General features: G+C 47.3%; 1 protein-coding gene across 1 annotated transcript in view; it reads left to right on the forward strand.

Moving 5' to 3' along the window:
• Positions 1–17,633, forward strand: part of TRIM16 (tripartite motif containing 16) — a 55,409-nt gene that overhangs the window by 18,964 nt on the left and 18,812 nt on the right. Inside the window, exon 4 of the mRNA XM_011933216.1 lies at positions 12,642–13,468. Coding sequence (XP_011788606.1) covers positions 12,971–13,468 — 498 coding nt within the window. The 5' untranslated portion in view covers positions 12,642–12,970. The remainder of the gene's footprint in view (positions 1–12,641; positions 13,469–17,633) is intronic.

The following is a 17,633-nucleotide window of genomic DNA, read 5'->3' on the forward strand; positions in this document are numbered from 1 at the left end:
GGGTTTCACCATGTTAGCCAATATGGTCTCGATCTCCTGACCTTGTGATCCACCCACCTTGGCCTTCCAAAGTTCTGGGATTACAGGTGTGAGCCACCGCACCCGGCGTTGTTTTCTCACTTAGAATCTTACAGTAACCCCAACAATCAGACAAAACGGGTAGTACTCTAATTTTACAGGTGAAGAAACTTGAGTCTCTGCAGGCAGATGGCTTCTAGTGAGTGTCAGGCAAATGGCTGAGCTGAAAAGCAGCCCAAGTCTTCTGACTCCTAGATCCTGGGTGGCTCTGTTGGTGAAGACACTCACTGAGCCACCATAGGAGCTGTGTCAACAAACAGATTTGCTTTTACGTTACTGTTTTCTAATTATTTAAATTATGCGTTGTTATTTTACAAATTAGAAAATATAGGAAAGCACAGAAAGATGACTACCTATAACGATTTCATGCAGACACCCAACATTACCATTTTTATCTCTTCCTGGTGTATACATTTACACATACATACATTCAAAGCTCTTCTTTTGACGTAGTTGGGCCCGTAGTGTACAATCCATTCTACAGCCTTTTTAAAACTACTTAATGTGATCCTTTTCTCATGCCATTAAATAGTGAAAAGTTGGTTTTCAGTGAGTTGTATAGCAGCAGCTTAGAAAAACAAATAATAAAACTTTCCAGAAGCAAACACACCCTGTTGAGCAGGTGGTTTACAGTACCACCCAACTGCCTATGCCATTTTTTATTTTATTTTTTTGAGATGGAGTCTCACTTTGTTGCCCAGGCTGGAGTGCAGTGGTGCCATCTCTGCTCACTGCAACCTCCACCTCCCAGGTTCAAGCAATCCTCCCACCTCAGCCTCCCAAGTAGCTGGGATTACAGGCGCATGCTACCACACCTGGCTAATTTTTATATTTTTAGTAGAGTCAGGGTTTCACCATGTTGACCAGGCCGGTCTCCAATTCCTGATCTCAAGTGATCCACCCACCTTGGCCTTCCAGACTGCTGGGATGACAGATGTGAGCCCCCACACCCGGCCCTGCCTGTGCCTTTTAATATACTCTTTAATAAAGCCAAAACGCCTACATTCACTTTTTGGAATGGAGAGTGGCACAGGAAGTAAAGTCTCCAGAACACAGATTTGTCATCCCTACCACTCTGACATAAACTTGGAGGGTGTGGGTAGTGTGTCTCCGCCCAGTGTGATGTTACCCTCCCACAGATGGGCACTGAGGGATCACGGCCCAGCTGCTCTACCACTGGCCCAAGTCTAAAGAAACATTCACAAACCTGCTAGTGAGTGACCACTGCCCTTGGATCCACCTCACAGGCATATGTTTCTGGTCTATGAGGACAGAATGAACACACTCTTCCCTAGGTTCCCAAGATGAAGCCACACCGTATTTGAAAGATGTAGCTACCAGTATCTCTACTCTCAACTGAGGGAAACAAAACCAATAGGTCAATATAGATGTCAAGATAGGCACCAAGCAGAAGCCTTCCAACCCAACACAGATCAAGAAGCCACATAGTCCTGTCCGGCGTGGCAGGGGGAGCACACTTGCTCTAGAAGTCATTGGAAATAGTGTTTCCTGGTTCTTGGTCGGGGCAGCAGATATAAGACACATCATGACATTGATACCGTGACAGGAGCCACCTCACTCAGGAAGCCTCCCCAAGGTGCATTTTCCAGGATGTAGTCTGTCTAGTTCTGAGACGCTAGAGCTGATGGGTCCTGCTGGGGAGAGAGCACAGATCTAAACAGAATGTGTGCAATGTGTGTAAATAGTAGAAGAAATGGGTGAGTATCATGAAGTTTAAAGAAAGCCCAGTGAAGTCGTGGTAAGGAATTTGGGACTCATGAAAACTGGAGGGACTGAGGAGCAGCCACTTCCTATCCCAGGATCCACAAGAAGGTCCCCCTCAGTACCTTTTTTAGCTTTGGAATCACAAGTGTACATTTAAATTCTGACTCCATTGTTGGGAGTCAAATGGGAGTCCCCATTTCTGACTCCTCATGGAGAAAGAGGCTAGTTTTCCAAATATCTCTTTTAAGAGCTGAGGACACTCCATCAATGTTCTTTTCATACATCATCAGCTTAAATTTTCAAAGACTTCTTTATCCCTGAAACAGTTACCACTGGCCGGCAGGCTGTAGTAACCAAGTCTGGTGCAGATAAACAGAGCCCATCCTGGGAGCTGGAGTGCATGGATGTTGGAGGGTCATGTTTTCTAAACTGTGGAAGAAAAAACAGAAAGCTATATTCTTCCAGGAGGTATTTAGAACAGAGGTTGAGTTTGGGATTCAGATGCCTGGGCCTGTGTAGTGCACTTGCGGGGCACCCCAGCAGGGGCCTCCTAATGGAAAACACGTCCTGAGAGAAGGAGTTAAGTATAAGCTTAGCTACACCTCAGAATTTCAGGGTCAGAGTGGGAAAGTGGTTCTAAGTAGGCCAGAATCTGTCACTAGGATCTGCTCTCAAGCCAGCTTCCGTGGCATCATGGAGCTTAAGCGAGAAAAGGCGCTCTGAGTAAAAAGAGAATGAGCAGTTTCCGTAACATTGGAGGGACACAATTGTACCAGGCATCCTTGTTCTGGGCTTCATCTCACAAACAGAATATATTATACCTCATTACCAGCCAACCTGGGCACCATTTGGACTGCAGGGCATCAGAGGCAGCAGTGGTAGGAGAAGAAGGTGCCCAGTGGAAGACAGTGCTCCAGGGACTCCAAGAAATGCTGAGAGGAGGGGTCGGGCAGGTCCAAGACCCTTGCTTAGTACATAGGGAAAGAAGCTGCGAAATATGAATGTTACCTATAAATGTGACAGGCTTCTGGGGAAGTTGGGGTTTCTTACATTTTGGAGAGAGGAGGGTGATCCTTGGCCAGTGCCTTGTCTCACAGCTTAAGAGAACTCACTGGAAGGAGCCTTCAGCTTCTCAAATCCTGCTGTTTGTGCCCATAATATGATTAGCATGCAAGTTTCTTTGCATTTGCATGGTGTGTTCACTTTCATTTTCTCACAAACCATAAGGTTTTTGTAAGGTTATTGGAGCAGATATTACATCCCCATTTTAGAGAAGGAAACAGATTCAGAGAGGCGAGCTACTTACCAAGGTCACACAGCTAAAAGGTGCTGGGATCAGGACTCCGACCACTTAACACTTCTAACTCCAGATTTTCTTTCTGACCATAATGGGAGCCCTCTGTAATATATACCATTTACCAAGTCTTCTAATTAATGTGCCTGTTTCCTTCCTACTAAAACACTCTTGGCAAGGCAGTGGTTATTTCACTGTCATGGAGGCAATATCCCCTCTGTGTTCTTTTTTTTTTGTTTTTTTTTTTTTGAGACAGAGTCTCGCTCTGTGGCCCAGGCTGGGTTGCAATGGCGCGATCTCCGCTCACTGCAAGCTCCGCCTCCCGGGTTCACGCCATTCTCCTGCCTCAGCCTCCTGAGTACCTGGGACTACAGGCGCCCACCACCATGCCTGGCTAATTTTTTGTATTTTCAGTAGACATGGGGTTTCACCGTGTTAGCCAGGATGGTCTCGATCTCCTGACCTTGTGATCTGCCCACCTTAGCCTCCCAAAGTGCTGGGATTACAGGTGTGAGCCACTGCGCCTGGCCCCTCTGTGTTCTTTTGAACATTCTTGCTGCTTTATTTGCTTCCTGAGTTTATGCACATGCTTGGAGGAGGGCTGCCTCTCATCCCAGGAAACCCACATACAGATATTAGGCTTCCTCCACGCAGACAATCGGGGTATAGAAATATGGAGCGTTTAGCCATCTGGTTTTCAGCAGGGAGGTGGAAGTCAAAACCATTTGAGCATATGAGTGTCCCAGGGGAAGTGGAATGAAGAATTGAGCTTCAGTGGCTGCTGAGACATAAGCCATCCATAGAGGATTTGGCTGAGGCCGACTATGTTATTTATAGAGAAACAGGCTCATCCTCTAGCCCTGGCCACAGCAGTTGAGGGAGGGGCACATTTTTGGCCCTTGAATGAACAATGTTTTTTCCTTCGTTTGTTGAGGGATCTAGGTCAGCCGTCCTTACTTATTGTTTAAAAAAAAGAAAAAACAAACCTCTCAGTAAATATTGGGAAAGTGAAGGGTGGAGGGGATGATTTCTTGAGATTCCTTCCAACACTGAAGGGCTATACCTCACTAGTAAAAGCAAGAGGACCCTCACCCCCACCCTGTAACTTGTTGCTACCTGAAGGTGTCTGTCCGCTTGCCTACCTGTTGTGCTCCTGTCCAGCAAGCCCGGCCCGCCCCGCCCTGGCCATTGGCCTTGCTGAGCTGCTGAGCTGCTTCTCTCAGTGCCCTGGAGGTGTTCACACCTGGCCTGAGATAAGTTTGCCCTTTTCAAAGGTGAGTACTGAGTACGGCTCCCTGGAATGTGTGGTATCCCAGCAAATAGCAAGATTAGAGGTGCCCATTTTGACTGGGAGCTGGACAGCTGCCCAAGTTCTAGAAAACCAACCATGCTGAAACAACAATTGGCTCAGGGCGTCAGGGGAGCCGGCCTGGGAAACCATCTCCTGTCCCAGGACAAGAGAACTTTTGTTACAGATTTTTTAAAGATTCACTTCATTTATTATGTGTAGGTTGTTTTGACATTTTTAGGCAAAACCCATAAAGGTAATTAGAGTTAGATTTGTGTGATTATTTGGGTTTCATACCAATGTTAGAGTTATTACAGAGGTTGATACGGAGATTCAACAAAGCATCGTTCAATGCCGCATCAAATGTCACGCCCTGGTGTCTGGAATTTACTGAAGGTCATTTGAGATGTGGTCAAATTCTTGAGCTCTCCATTTCCAGGGCATTGCAGACTCCCCCAAGTAGGTTTCTAGGTGGTCCAGCTGCTAATTCTGGCCCCGTAAGCTTGGGTGGTCTGAGAAGTGATCAAAGTGGTGCCTGTGTACCACAGCCACACCTCACTGGAAGACAAAAGAGAACCCTAGAACTGCCCAGGACTAGACCTTCAGAGGCTTAGGGAAGAAATGACTGTGCTGCACCTCCTTAACTGGCAGATGTCTGTGGCTGAGGGCGCAGTTGAAGCTGACTTCGGTGTTTTCTTCATCCAGTAGTGGGGTCCTTCAGGCTGTGTGCCAGGTACTGAGCTGGCAGTCTCGTCTTCTGTACCAACAGGTGTGTCCTCCTGTCTTTGTGAAGGGAAGGCACGTGCAGTGCCCTGGGACAGCCCCTCCTTCTTGGGGAGCAGCCGTCATTACAACAATCGTGTTCTGAGACTAGGAGCAACAGCCCTTAGTGTCTGTAATCCGCTGTTCTTCTCACCTTTATTTTGTTCCTTTGTTAGTGGTAATTAATTACCAAAGTGATCCAAGAGGCCATCTTATTTTAGGAGAAAGACAGGGCTGGAGACCAGTTTGCTGATAGTGACCCCAAACCAGAAAGTTCACTGGGCCCGCACCTCTAGGTAAGCCAGGAAAATTCTGGGCTGGTTTCTAGAGGAGTGATGTGACTTCCAGCTCAGTGGTTCTCAGACTTTGAGATTTTACGAGAAAAATTGCAGAGTGAATTTGGAGGACTGACTTAGATGTCACTGTTCTAGACATTCCCAATCCTACACTCGTTGCTATTATTTCAGAAAAGATAAGACCTTTAATTCCAGAAAAGGGGGAAGGACACAAGCTCAATAAAGTACAGTCCCATAAATCAATCAAATTCATGGTTACGATCAGTTTATTATATTATTTTTATTTTTCTCAGTCTGATAGGCTGATTTGTCTTGAAGTCTGGTGGACAAATATTACCTGTGTCTGTGAATCATAGCTCTGCGTGACTCAGCAGAGACACAAATGAAGAAAAAAGTCCAGTGAGATTTTTGAAGAGACAAATTAAAGGCTATTTTTACTTAGCAAAAAAAAAAGCTTGGATAGCTTTTTTAGCCAGAAACTGCTAGAGAGAGTCTTTGGGTTAAGAAAGCTCTTCTTACTTGAGTTAACCTAGAGTCCTGAGAGTGATGGCCTTAAACCCCTAAATCAGGAGGGGACCTGTTGGCAGGCATTGCTTATATCCTTTCAGAGGACATAACTTTCAGAGTTTGTCCATTGGTGGGATTATTTGTCACAGACTCAACGGGGTGAAAGATGAATAATTACCTGCCTACTACCAATTGCCTACCACATCTCTTGGTAGCATTTGAGTCATCAGAATTCTGGGTGGGGATTCCTCCCTCAATTCCAGAAAGGAATCCTGAACCACACCTTGACCTCATATTCCTGGTGGTAGGTTTGGTTTAGGAAAACAGAATATCTAGGTGAAGTTACATTTGTTTTGTGAAGACAAGAAAGACACTTCATTTTATGCAAGAGAGACTTCATTTTAGCCCCTGAATGCTTGGGGTTAAGTGGAAGCCAGTGATGTCCAGTCAACACCTGATGAACCTGAGACATTTTTTCCACAGGGCATTTAAGCAAGCTGTAGGTAAAATCAGAGAGAGGATTCTCAATTCATAAATTTGGAGGTTGGGATTTGTGTTGAATGCAAACTCCTGGTGTGAGGAAGGAAATTCAGACGCATGCTATGATATGAATGAACCTGGAGGTCATTACGCCCAGTGAAATAAGCCAGTCACAAAAAGACAAACACTGTATGATTTCACTTCTGTGAAGTGCCTCCGGTAGTCAAAATTATAGACAGAAAGTAGAATGGTAGCTTCCAAAGGCTGGAGGGAGAGAGGGAATGAGGAGTTATTAGTTAATGGCTACAGTTTCAGTTTTGCAAGATGAAAAGAGTTGTGGAGATAGATGGTGCTGATGACTGCACAACAATGTGAATGTACTTAAAGCCACCGAACTGTACACTTAAAATGGTTATAATGAGCCAGGCACAGTGGTGTGCACCTGTAATCCCAGCTACTTGGGAGGTTGAGACGGGAGGATCACTTGAGCTCAGGAGTTCAAGGCTGCCGTGAGCTATGATCGCACCACTGCAATCTAGCCTGGGTGACAGAGGGAGACCCCATCTCAAAAACAAGCAAACAAACAACCCAGCCTGAGCAACATAACAAGATCCTGTCTTTTAATACAAACAGTTAAGATGGTAAATTTTATGTTTTTTGTATTTTATGTTAGGTGTATTTATGTGTATTTTATCACAATTAAAAATAAAAATAAATCCAGGTGTGGGTGGTGACCATAGGGTAGGTGGCAAGCATTCAGAAGCTAGATGCAGTGGCTCACACTTGTAATCCCAGCACTTTGGGAGGTTGTGAAGGGAGGATTGCACGAGCTCAGGAGTTTGAAACTCGCCTGGGCAACATAGTGAGACCCCCATCTCCACAAAATTTTAAATATTTACAAATTAGCCAAGTGTGGTGGAGGACTTGTAGTCCCAGCTACTTGGGAGGCTGAGGGCTGAGGTGGGAGGATTGCTTGAGCCTGGGAGGTTGAGGCTGCAGTGAGCTGTGATTACACCACTACATTACAGCCTGGGAGACAAAGTTTTGAGACCCTGTTTCAAAAAACAAAAACAAAACCAACCAAACAAAAAACAAAAACAAAAAGCATTCAGAGGTAGAACATTCTGAGAATGACAGAGTTGGGGTAGAGGGAGAGGCTGGGAGCCAGAAGCGTAAATCTGCCACTAAGGGAAATGACCAAGAGGCTGTAGAAGACAGCCAGGAAGAGAGGAGGGGTGGTCTTTTGGGGCACATAAGGGGAGCAGGTTTTGCAAAGGGGCTGGGGAGGGGCAATGGTCTAGATGTTGTGATGGGGGCTGAGGGGGACTCCCCTCCCACCTAGGCATAGGAGATGAGAGAAGGAGCTACACAGGTTGAGAGGTGGCAGGAGAAATTGTCTTTGGGGGACATTCAAATTTTGGTTAAGACAATGGGCAAAGCAGAATCCAAGAAGAGACAGAATATCAAGATGCCCCAGGGCTGCTTGGGAGCAAAGTGGGGTGGTGGCTGTAGAGCCTTTGAAGCAATAGGGAATTTGAGTTCAGAAGAATCATGTGACTTTCTAACCTCAATATTTGGGTGCCGGGGGTTTGAGCATGGGCATTTGAGGCTTGATGGGATGTGTCACAGTCCCTGGAAGCAGGATCAGAGCTTGGGCCTAGTGGTGTTCTGCTTCAAGGGTTGGCATTAGAAGGGACTTAGAAGTTGTGGTGAATTCTGTGGTCCCAGAGGGCTGGAGACGAGCCTTCAGAGGGGCCACTACTCCCAATCCCATGCCCCTGCCAGACATCCCAACCTGAGCATGATGCCATCTCCCAGTTAGCTCAGACATTCTCTTAGACCCTGCCACAACAAAATTCCTCAGAGAGCCAAACTAGAAATCGATTTACCAGCCTTGACTTAGGACAACATACTCATTTCATGGACAAGGAAACTAAGGTTAAGAGAGGACACGGGCTGGGCGCGGTGGCTCACACCTGTAATCCCAGCACTTTGGGAGGCCGAGGCTGCAGATCACAAGGTCAGGAGATTGAGACCACCCTGGCTAACACGGTAAAACCCTGTCTCTACTAAAAATACAAAAAATTAACCAGGCGTGGTGGTGGGTGCATGCAGTCTCAGCTTACTCGGGAGGCTGAGGCAGGAGAATGGTGTGAACCCGGGAGGCAAAGCTTGCAGTGAGCTGAGATCACGCCACTGCACTCCAGCCTGGGTGACAGAGTGACACTCCATCTCAAAAAAAAAAAAAAAAAAAGAGGGGACAAATGATTGATGCAGGCCAGGCCAGGGCCCACATTCCCATTTCCTGTTTTCCACACAGCTGTGGAATGTCTGCTAGCTCAGCACTTCAGTGGGGCATTGATGAAGGGCTGAGCACTCCCATGAACTGCTCTAAAAGGGTTAGCCATAGAGAAGCAGGTATGAAACAATTCATGAGAGAAGAAAGGGTGGGAATGAGATAGGGAGGGAAAGAATGAGGAAGAAGTGAGCCACGTGGAAACCCAAGCAGACTCTATGCCTTCTGATTTCTACTGAAACTGTAGAAAGGGCCAGGCAGGGCAACTACCTTTTCTTCCCCCTTCTCGGAGAGATCAGAGGCCCTGTGGCATGCAGGTGGACCAGTTTGGCCTCCAGTACCAGGTCACTCTGAAAAGGGGATTAAAAGTTAAGCACACCTGTCCGTCAATACTGGAGAAAACACTGACAATGGTCTGGACTGGGAGAAGCTAGTCCTGGCTGGAGACATGAAAACCATGGAATTAAATTCCAGAACTCTGATAGAAGCCTGTGTGACTTTGTGTGGTCTGAAAAGCTACATTTTTTTTTTTTTTCAATTTTTAAAAAGGACCCAAAATATAAGGACTTCAATGACAGGACAGCCATTCATCTTTCTGCATCTCATAGTGCTCTGGGATACTTAAGGAATCAGAGAGACTGAGGGGTTGAGGAGGATACTTATTTATTATTTAGGTGCACTGGCCCAGTCAGATTAACATCCAAAAAGACTGAGCCCCGAACAAAGAGTCCGGTTACCTTTTAAGCATTTTGTGGAGGTGGGGAGATCTGTGCAGGGGGAAGCATATTACAGATGCAAGAAACAAAGACAGTTATTCAATTAAGACATGCATTACATAATTTACTCTTCAAGGAAAAAACATGTTTTACAACTTGAGTTTGTCTGCCTAGTGACCTTGTAGCTGCACAGCTGGAGATACAGGGTCTTCACAATGCCTGGGAAAGGGAGACATAAGGCTCACTGGCCACAGAAAAACAGGCAGTTAATTTTTAAAGGACTTCAGCTCTTTTTCTTCCTCAAGAGGAATTGGGTTTTCTTACATACAATGAGTTTTTGGTTACACATTCTTGAATTTATTTTAACTCCTGTTCCAATAGAACTGGACCTGAGGCAGCTAGGAGTAGGATGCATGTTTCTGACCCTGGCCAGGATCAGAAAGAAGGAAACTTCTCCTGAGGGTCTTCAGCAGTGGAAGAGGGCAGTCAGGACAGGGACAGTGAAGAAACATTACATCACTAAAAACAGCTACTTATGCATATTCTGTGCATGGTTGAAAATAAACAGCACTGCGTCTGGAATGAATTTGTAAAGTCTTCTGTGCCTTCCAACTCTTGAGTAGTCACTAGGTCTCTTGGATTTCTGAAAAGTCCTAGTCAGTGACAAGAAACATCCCTGTGTTTATCTAGTTTGATCCAAATCCTGTAGAACTCACCCCAGGGGTGCAGAGCCATAGGGAGTGTAATATCTTGGAACCATCCTAATGCCTAATCCCTGGGGCTAGCTGGATCTGACCCCTCGCCCTCCGTCTGATCTCTCTCTCTCTTCCATTCGCCTTCCAAATCCATTTGAGTTCAAATGTATCTGATTAAATAATCCCGGGGAAAACTGTAGAAAGCTCTAGGATACAGAATTTGGGGTCCAGGTACCCCTGGAATAATCCTGGATTCCTTTGTATCCATTTGCAAACTCTGGGTACACTGTGTATCCCCATCCAGGGGTCATGCCTCACAGCTCCTTTCTTCTAAGGAACTAGAGGCTTCCAGTCTCATGCCCTGACCATGTGTTATGGGCTGAATTGCATCTCTTTCTTCTACAAATGTGTGTGTTGAAATCCTTGCCCTTAGTACCTCAGATGTGACTGTATTTGGAGAGAAAGTCTTTAAACAGGCAATTGAGGGTGGGCCATAATCTAGTCTCACTGGTGTCCTTAAGAGGAGATTAGGACACAGATGTGTACAAAGGGAAGACCATGGAAGACACGGGAGAAGCCACCTGCAAGCCAAGGAGAGAGGCCTCAGAAGAAAGCAGCCCTGTCAATGACTTGATCCAGCTTCTAGAACTGTGAGGAAATGAATTTCTGTTGTTGAAGCCAGCCAGTGTATAGTTCTTTGCTATAGAAGCCCTGGCAAACTCATACACCATGTGTCTTAGTGTGTTTGTGTTGCTGTAAAGGAATACATGAGGGAGTGGGGGTAACATATAAAGAAAAGAGATCTTTTGGCTTTTTGCCAGGCTATACAAGAAGCATAGTGTTGGCATCTGCTTCTGGTGAGGGCCTCAGGCCGCTTCCATCCTCAGTAGAAAGGGTAGGGGAGCTGGAGTGGGCAGGTCACATGGAGAGAGAGGAAGCAAGAGAGGGGGTGATGCCAGGCTCTTTTTAACCATCAGATCTCGTGGCAGCTAATATTAATAGAACGAGAACTCACTCATCACTGTGGGGATGGCACCGAGCCGTTCATGAGGGATCCACTCTCATGACCCAAACACCTCCCACCAGGCCCCGCCTCCAGTATTGGGGATCAAATCTCAACATGAGGTTTGTGGGAACAAATGTTCCAACTATAACACCATGTCTAGGAACATTTTGTTAAGTGGGCAAAAGGGCTATTAACCTGAAGGGGCTGAATGGAGCATTCTGTGGAAAGAGACAAGTCTTCCCTGACCCTCCTGATCTCCACTGAGTACTCTCATGACGTTCATCTTCTGGAGTGCGACGGACATTATTGGAATGTTCAGGAAGATAATATGGAAAGGTCAGCATCAGAAGCATGCATCCTGGCTGGGCACGGTGGCTCATACCTGTAATACAAGCACTTTGGGAGGCGGAGGCAGGCAGATCACCTGAGATCAAGGGTTCGAGACCAGCCTGGCCAACACAGAAACACTGTCCCTACTAATAATACAAAAATGAGCCAGGTGTGGTGGTGGGCGCCTGTAATCCCAGCTACTCAGGAAGCTGAGGCAGGAGAATCGCTTGAACCCAGGAGGCAGAGGTTGCAGTGAGCCAAGATCGCACCACTGCACTACAGCCTGGGTGACAGAGTGAGACTCCATCTCAAAAAAAAGAAAAGGAACATGCATCCTATTACTAGCTGCCTCATGTCCAGTTCTATGAGATGGGAGTAGATGAATGGCTGTCCTGGTGTTGAAGTCCTTACGTTTTACATCTCTTTAAAAAAATGAAAACAAAAGGCCTGATGCAGTGGTTCACACCCGTAATCCCAGCACTTTGGAAGGCCAAAGTGGGTGGACCACGAGGTCAGGAGATCCAGACAATCCTGGCTAACACAGTGAAACCCCGTCTCTACTAAAAATACTAAAAATACAAAAAATTAGCCAGGCGTGGTGGCGGGCGCCTGTAGTCCTAGCTACTTGGGAGGCTGAGGCAGGAGAATGGTGTGAACCTGGGAGACGGAGCTTGCAGTGAGCCGAGATCACGCCACTGCACTCCAGCCTGGGTGACAGAGTGAGACTCCATCTCATAAATAAATAAATAAATAAATAAATAAATAGGCCGGGCGCAATGGCTCACGCCTGTAATCCCAGCACTTTGGGAGGTTGAGGTGGGCGGATCACAAGGTCAGGAGATCAAGACCATCTGGTGAACACAGTGAAACCCTGTCTCTCCTAAAAATACAAAAAATTAGCCGGGTATGGTGGCGGGTGCCTGTAGTCCCAGCTACTCGGGAGGCTGAGGCAGGAAAATGGTGTGAACCCAGGAGGCGGAGCTTGCAGTAAGCCGAGATTGCACCCCTGCACTCCGGACTGGATGACAGAGCCAGACTCCATCTCAAAAATAAATAAATAAATAAATAATAAATAAATAAAATGAAAACAAAAATATGTAGCTTGTCAGACCACACAAAGGCACATAGGCTCATAACAGAGCTCAGGAATCTCCAGTCCTTTCTGGAGCAGGCACAGAGACACATGGTCTTCAGCAGAGCCTATAGGGTACAGACGATTCACATAAGAAGTTTCAGGGCTGGACCTGGGGAGGAAGCCTGAGCCTGAGCCGGCTGTCCTAAGCCTGAGTAATCTAGCTGCGTTGTCGTCATCCATCTGGCTGCCATCCAACGCCAGGACACAGTAATGAGAGACTGAGCTTCCTCTGGGAGGGAGGAAACAGTTAAAATCTTGCAGCAGCTGCAGTCATCTAGGCGTGGTTCTCTTGTCTGACTTGGGCTGCACAGATCCTGGGCCAAGGGACAGAAGAAAGACAGCCCAGGAGCAGAGCCTCCCAGATGGCTGAATTGGATCTGATGGCTCCAGGGCCACTGCCCAGGGCCACAGCTCAGCCCCCAGCCCTTCTCAGCCCGGACTCTGTGTCGGCCAGCCCAGTGGAAGAAGAGGACATGGGCTCCTCAGAGAAGCTTGGCGGGGAGACAGAGGAACAGAACAGCGACTCTGCAGAACAGGGGGATCCTGCTGGTGAGGGGAAGGAGGTCCTGTGTGACTTCTGCCTTGATAACACCAGAAGAGTGAAGGCGGTGAAGTCCTGTCTAACCTGCATGGTGAATTACTGTGAAGAGCACTTGCAGCCACATCAGGTGAACATCAAACTGCAAAGCCACCTGCTGACCGAACCAGTGAAGGACCACAACTGGCAGTACTGCCCTGCCCACCACAGCCCACTGTCTGCCTTCTGCTGCCCTGATCAGCAGTGCATCTGCCAGGACTGTTGCCAGGAGCACAGTGGCCACACCATAGTCTCCCTGGATGCAGCCCGCAGGGATAAGGAGGTGAGTGCTTGGGGTCCGTTCATCCATTTGGGAGAGGGCGGTGGGGGATGGTATGCCTAGCTGGCTGCAGCTGCTGGGTCCACTGACACCACTACTATGCGCTGAGCATACCTGAAAAAGACTTTAGTCTCAGCGTCTGCCTGCTGGGTCAGTGTAAAATATACGTTGCACTTGGTTTTGGAAACTGTGGAGTAGGTTGCTCTGTCCCCATCTCTGTCCCACTGCCTCTGTGCAATCTCTGTCTGTGTCGCTGTCTCCTCCTGCTTGCTGGTTTCCTGCTGTGCCTTATACAGCTTTTGGTGATGTGTGTTTGGGTGGAGGGCGCAGAAGTTGTGGGGCTTAAGACGGTGGTATGTCCCTATGGCTGGATCTGCATGGCACATCCATTGTCAATTAATGAAATAAAACCTTGGCAGAAATTCAAGAGAAAAGAACAACTCTTTCTCCTAGTTTCTCCTTTTCTCTTTACCCCAAACAAGAGACCAGTAGAACGGGCCCCTCTGGAGATAACAGGAAATCTAAGAGCTTGAAAAGTGCTAAGATAGCAGAGAATTTGAAACTTAGGTCCAGATATAATGTCACAGGTGGCTTAGGGAAAATAAAAGTCCCTCACCAGATGGAGGTATCAGGAGAGACTAAGAAACGTCATGCTCATAGCCTGTCATTTTTATTTCCATCAGATAAGGAAACTGTTTCTAGAACAACTTGTTTTTCTTTGCCCTAAAGCTAGATCCTGGAGAAATTCCTGGAAATTGGTTTGGCACTTTATATGCTTTTTTTCTTCTACTTTGACTTTCAGCCAACACTTTCAGTTTTCAGTCGGGAAGTGTAGTTGACGTTTGTCCCACATTTCTTACATTCATCATCAAGGAAGTTCCCTGTTGACACTGCGTGCGGACGGCAGACCTATGGCCATTTCTTGGCAAATGTTCCCTGGCATCAAAGGAAAGAGGTTTCTGGGAAAGGGGGTCTACTTGCCAGGGCCCCTCCTCTCTACCAATCCCTAGACATAGATTTTAGCTGGTGCTAGTGGGATTGTTCTGGAAACCTCTGTATTCCAGATGCCAATGAGTCACCGTTTCCGGCCCGGGAAGCCACTTGCCAAACTGTTTCTGGCGTTTCCAGGGTAAGGAGTATCCCATCTGGAGGACAGGTAGATGAAGAAATAGATCAAAGGACAAAGCTCCATAGAGTTGAGGAAAACAGCCTTCATTGAGTATTGCCATGTGCTAAATGCTTTTTGTGGATTTTCTCACCCAATCTTCAAATAACTATGAAGTTATCTCATATCCTCATTATCTCCACCACACTTGTCCAAGCTCATAGTCGACTAAGTCACAGAGTGAGGAATGGAAGCCTCTGGAAAGCCATCCTACTGGAGAGACATGAAGAAAGGACACAAAAATCACAACATTATACTCTTTTTTTTGCACCAAAACCTGCCACACATATACAAGAATTTTATTATTTTTAACTGGAAAAGTGATGCATGATGATGTTAAACAATAATCTCCACCAGCCGGGTGTGGTGGCTCACGCCTGTAATCCCAGCACTTTGGGAGGCCGAGGCGGGTGGATCACGAGGTCAGGAGATCGAGACCATCCTGGCTAACACAGTGAAACCCCATCTCTACTAAAAATACAAAAAATTAGCTGGGCATGGTGGCACACGCCTGTAGTCCCAGCTACCAGGGAGGCTGACGTAGGAGAATCACTTGAACCCGGGAGGCAGAGGTTGCAGTGAGCCAATACCAGGCCACTGCACTGCAGCCTGGTGACAGAGGGAGACTCTGTCTCAAATAATAGTAATAATAGCAATCTCCACCAAACAGTGCAATCGAATTTACTAGGAAAGGAGGGTCCCCAGTCCATCCCAGATCACCAAACCTCCCTTTTCTCCTCGAAGACTAATACTGTCTACACTTTCTTGTTTCCTTGCAGAAACGTTCTATGCCTGTACCAACAGAGATACAATGTAAATTTTAAATATAGGGCACCTCATGTATTATAGAGACGTGGGGTAATTGCAATTCCGAGCAGGAGGAGTTGTGTAGAGCACACGCAGAACTCTGAATTCAGACATCCTAGGAGATAAATATCTAAGGTAAAATGAGGACAACTGAGGAATGGGCTTGAGGGCAGTTTGGGGCTGAGAAGCAACATGGCTTTAGGTACAGTGCTAAAGCCCCATTCCCCAGACCCCTCTGCTTTCTGGTCTGCTTAAAAGAGCTCTTGTCCTTCCCATCCTGTGTCCTTGTTTTCAGCTCGGAGAGCAAGTTTACTCTGTAAGTGTAGCCACACTCTAGGTGGCTTGTCCAAATCTTAGAAGCCAAAAGGTTTCTTGCAAGGAGCCCAGGAGACCAGCCTAGAAGACACAGTACCTTGATGAGGCTAAAGCCTCCACCAGGATGATTTTGAAAGTCATCAGACATAACTAAGGCTCCGGAAGCCCAGTAGTCCTTTCAGCTAGCCCAGGCCTGCTGGAGTTACTCACTGAAGGTCACTTTGGGTCGTGTGAAGGGCTAATTACTCGGGCAGTCATCCTGTGTATAGGAAACCGCAAACGGCAGGGTCAGCCATGAAGACACAAAGTGGCTGAGATCCTGCTTAGGGTCCATAGAATGACTCATTTCTCAATTAACCAAGTGAGCCCGTTCTGAAGTTCCTATGGTTTCTAGCCACATTGGTGGGCAGACACTGTGTGCTTTGAGAAGTGGGTGTTCTTTGGTTGTCTTTTCTCTCCTGCTGAGCTTCCAGAGCCCAGTTATTTTTCATGGGGACTTCAGCACTTCCCTTTGACCCAGCCCAGCATCTCCAGGCTCCTTTGGTTTTTTTTTTTTTTTTGAGACAGTCTTGCTCTGTCACCTAGGCTGGAGTGCAGTGGCATGATCTCTGCTCACTGCAAGCTCCGCCTCCTGGGTTCATGCCATTCTCCTGCCTCAGCCTCCCGAGTAGCTGGGACTACAGGAGCCCGCCACCACACCTGGCTAACTTTTTGTATATTTAGTAGAGATGGGGTTTCACTGTGTTAGCCAGGACGGTCTCGATCTCCTGACCTGGTGTTCCGCCTGCCTCTGCCTCCCAAAGTGCTGGGATTACAGGTGTGAGCCACCACGCCTAGCCGCCCCTTTGGTTTTAAGAGCAGCTGGTCTTGCCTGCTGGCTGCCAAGTCTTCTCACCTTCTCTGAATCTCAGGCTTGCTATGTGGAAATGAGATCATGTGTGTGTGTGTGTGTGTGTGTACAGGAAATCCGGACTCCTTCTATGACTGCCTTTCCTGTTTGTTCTGATCCATGAAGCAGTTATGGTTCTTTCGTGTTCCTCAACCATATCAAATGTTACTAAGTGCTTCCTATTGCTAAGTGCTGGGCTGCACTGTCTCGCCTCCAGGAGCTTGGACTCTAATCAGGAAGCCAAGACACATACCCTAACTCCATGGGGTACCAAGAGGCTGGCACAGTGCAATTACTGCACCTTTGGAGCCAACCCTGGGATCAAGGTCAGGGCAGGTTCCTAAAGCAGGAAGACCTGAGCTGAGCCTTGTCCTAGATCTTTGGAGAGCATTAATGCCAGGCCACGACACTGAACCTCCGCATCAGTCCCAGAAAGTTCAGGGCTGGATGCTGACTGCAGACACGGTCTCCATGGTGAGCAAGAGCCAAGTATCTAGAGCCAAAAGTATCCATGCTCATTTGGGGAGCAGTTAACTGGCATCACTCACAGTCTGTTTGCTGGCAGCCGAAAGGTAGATGATATGTGTATGTGGCCACTTGGGAAAGGAATTACTTGAGCTGGGAGCAGTGGCTCACACCTGTAATCCAAGCACTTTGGGAGGCTGAGGCAGGTGGATTGCCTGAGGTCAGGAGTTCGAGACCAGCCTGACCAACATGGCGAAACCTTGTCTCTACTGAAAAAATACAAAAATTAGGCTGGACACGGTGGCTAACACCTGTAATCCCAGCACTCTGGGAGGCTGAGGCAGGTGGATCACGAGGCCAGGAGATCGAGATCATCCTGGCTAACACGGTGCAACCCCGTCTCTACTAAAAATACAAAAAATTAGCCGGGTGTGGTGGCGGGTGCCTGTAGTCCCAGCTACTCGGGAGGCTGAGGCAGGAAAATGGTGTGAACCCAGGAGGCGGAGCTTGCAGTAAGCCGAGATTGC

This window comes from Colobus angolensis, unplaced genomic scaffold, assembly GCF_000951035.1.
Source record: "Colobus angolensis palliatus isolate OR3802 unplaced genomic scaffold, Cang.pa_1.0 Scaffold125, whole genome shotgun sequence".
Taxonomy (NCBI): domain Eukaryota; kingdom Metazoa; phylum Chordata; class Mammalia; order Primates; family Cercopithecidae; genus Colobus; species Colobus angolensis.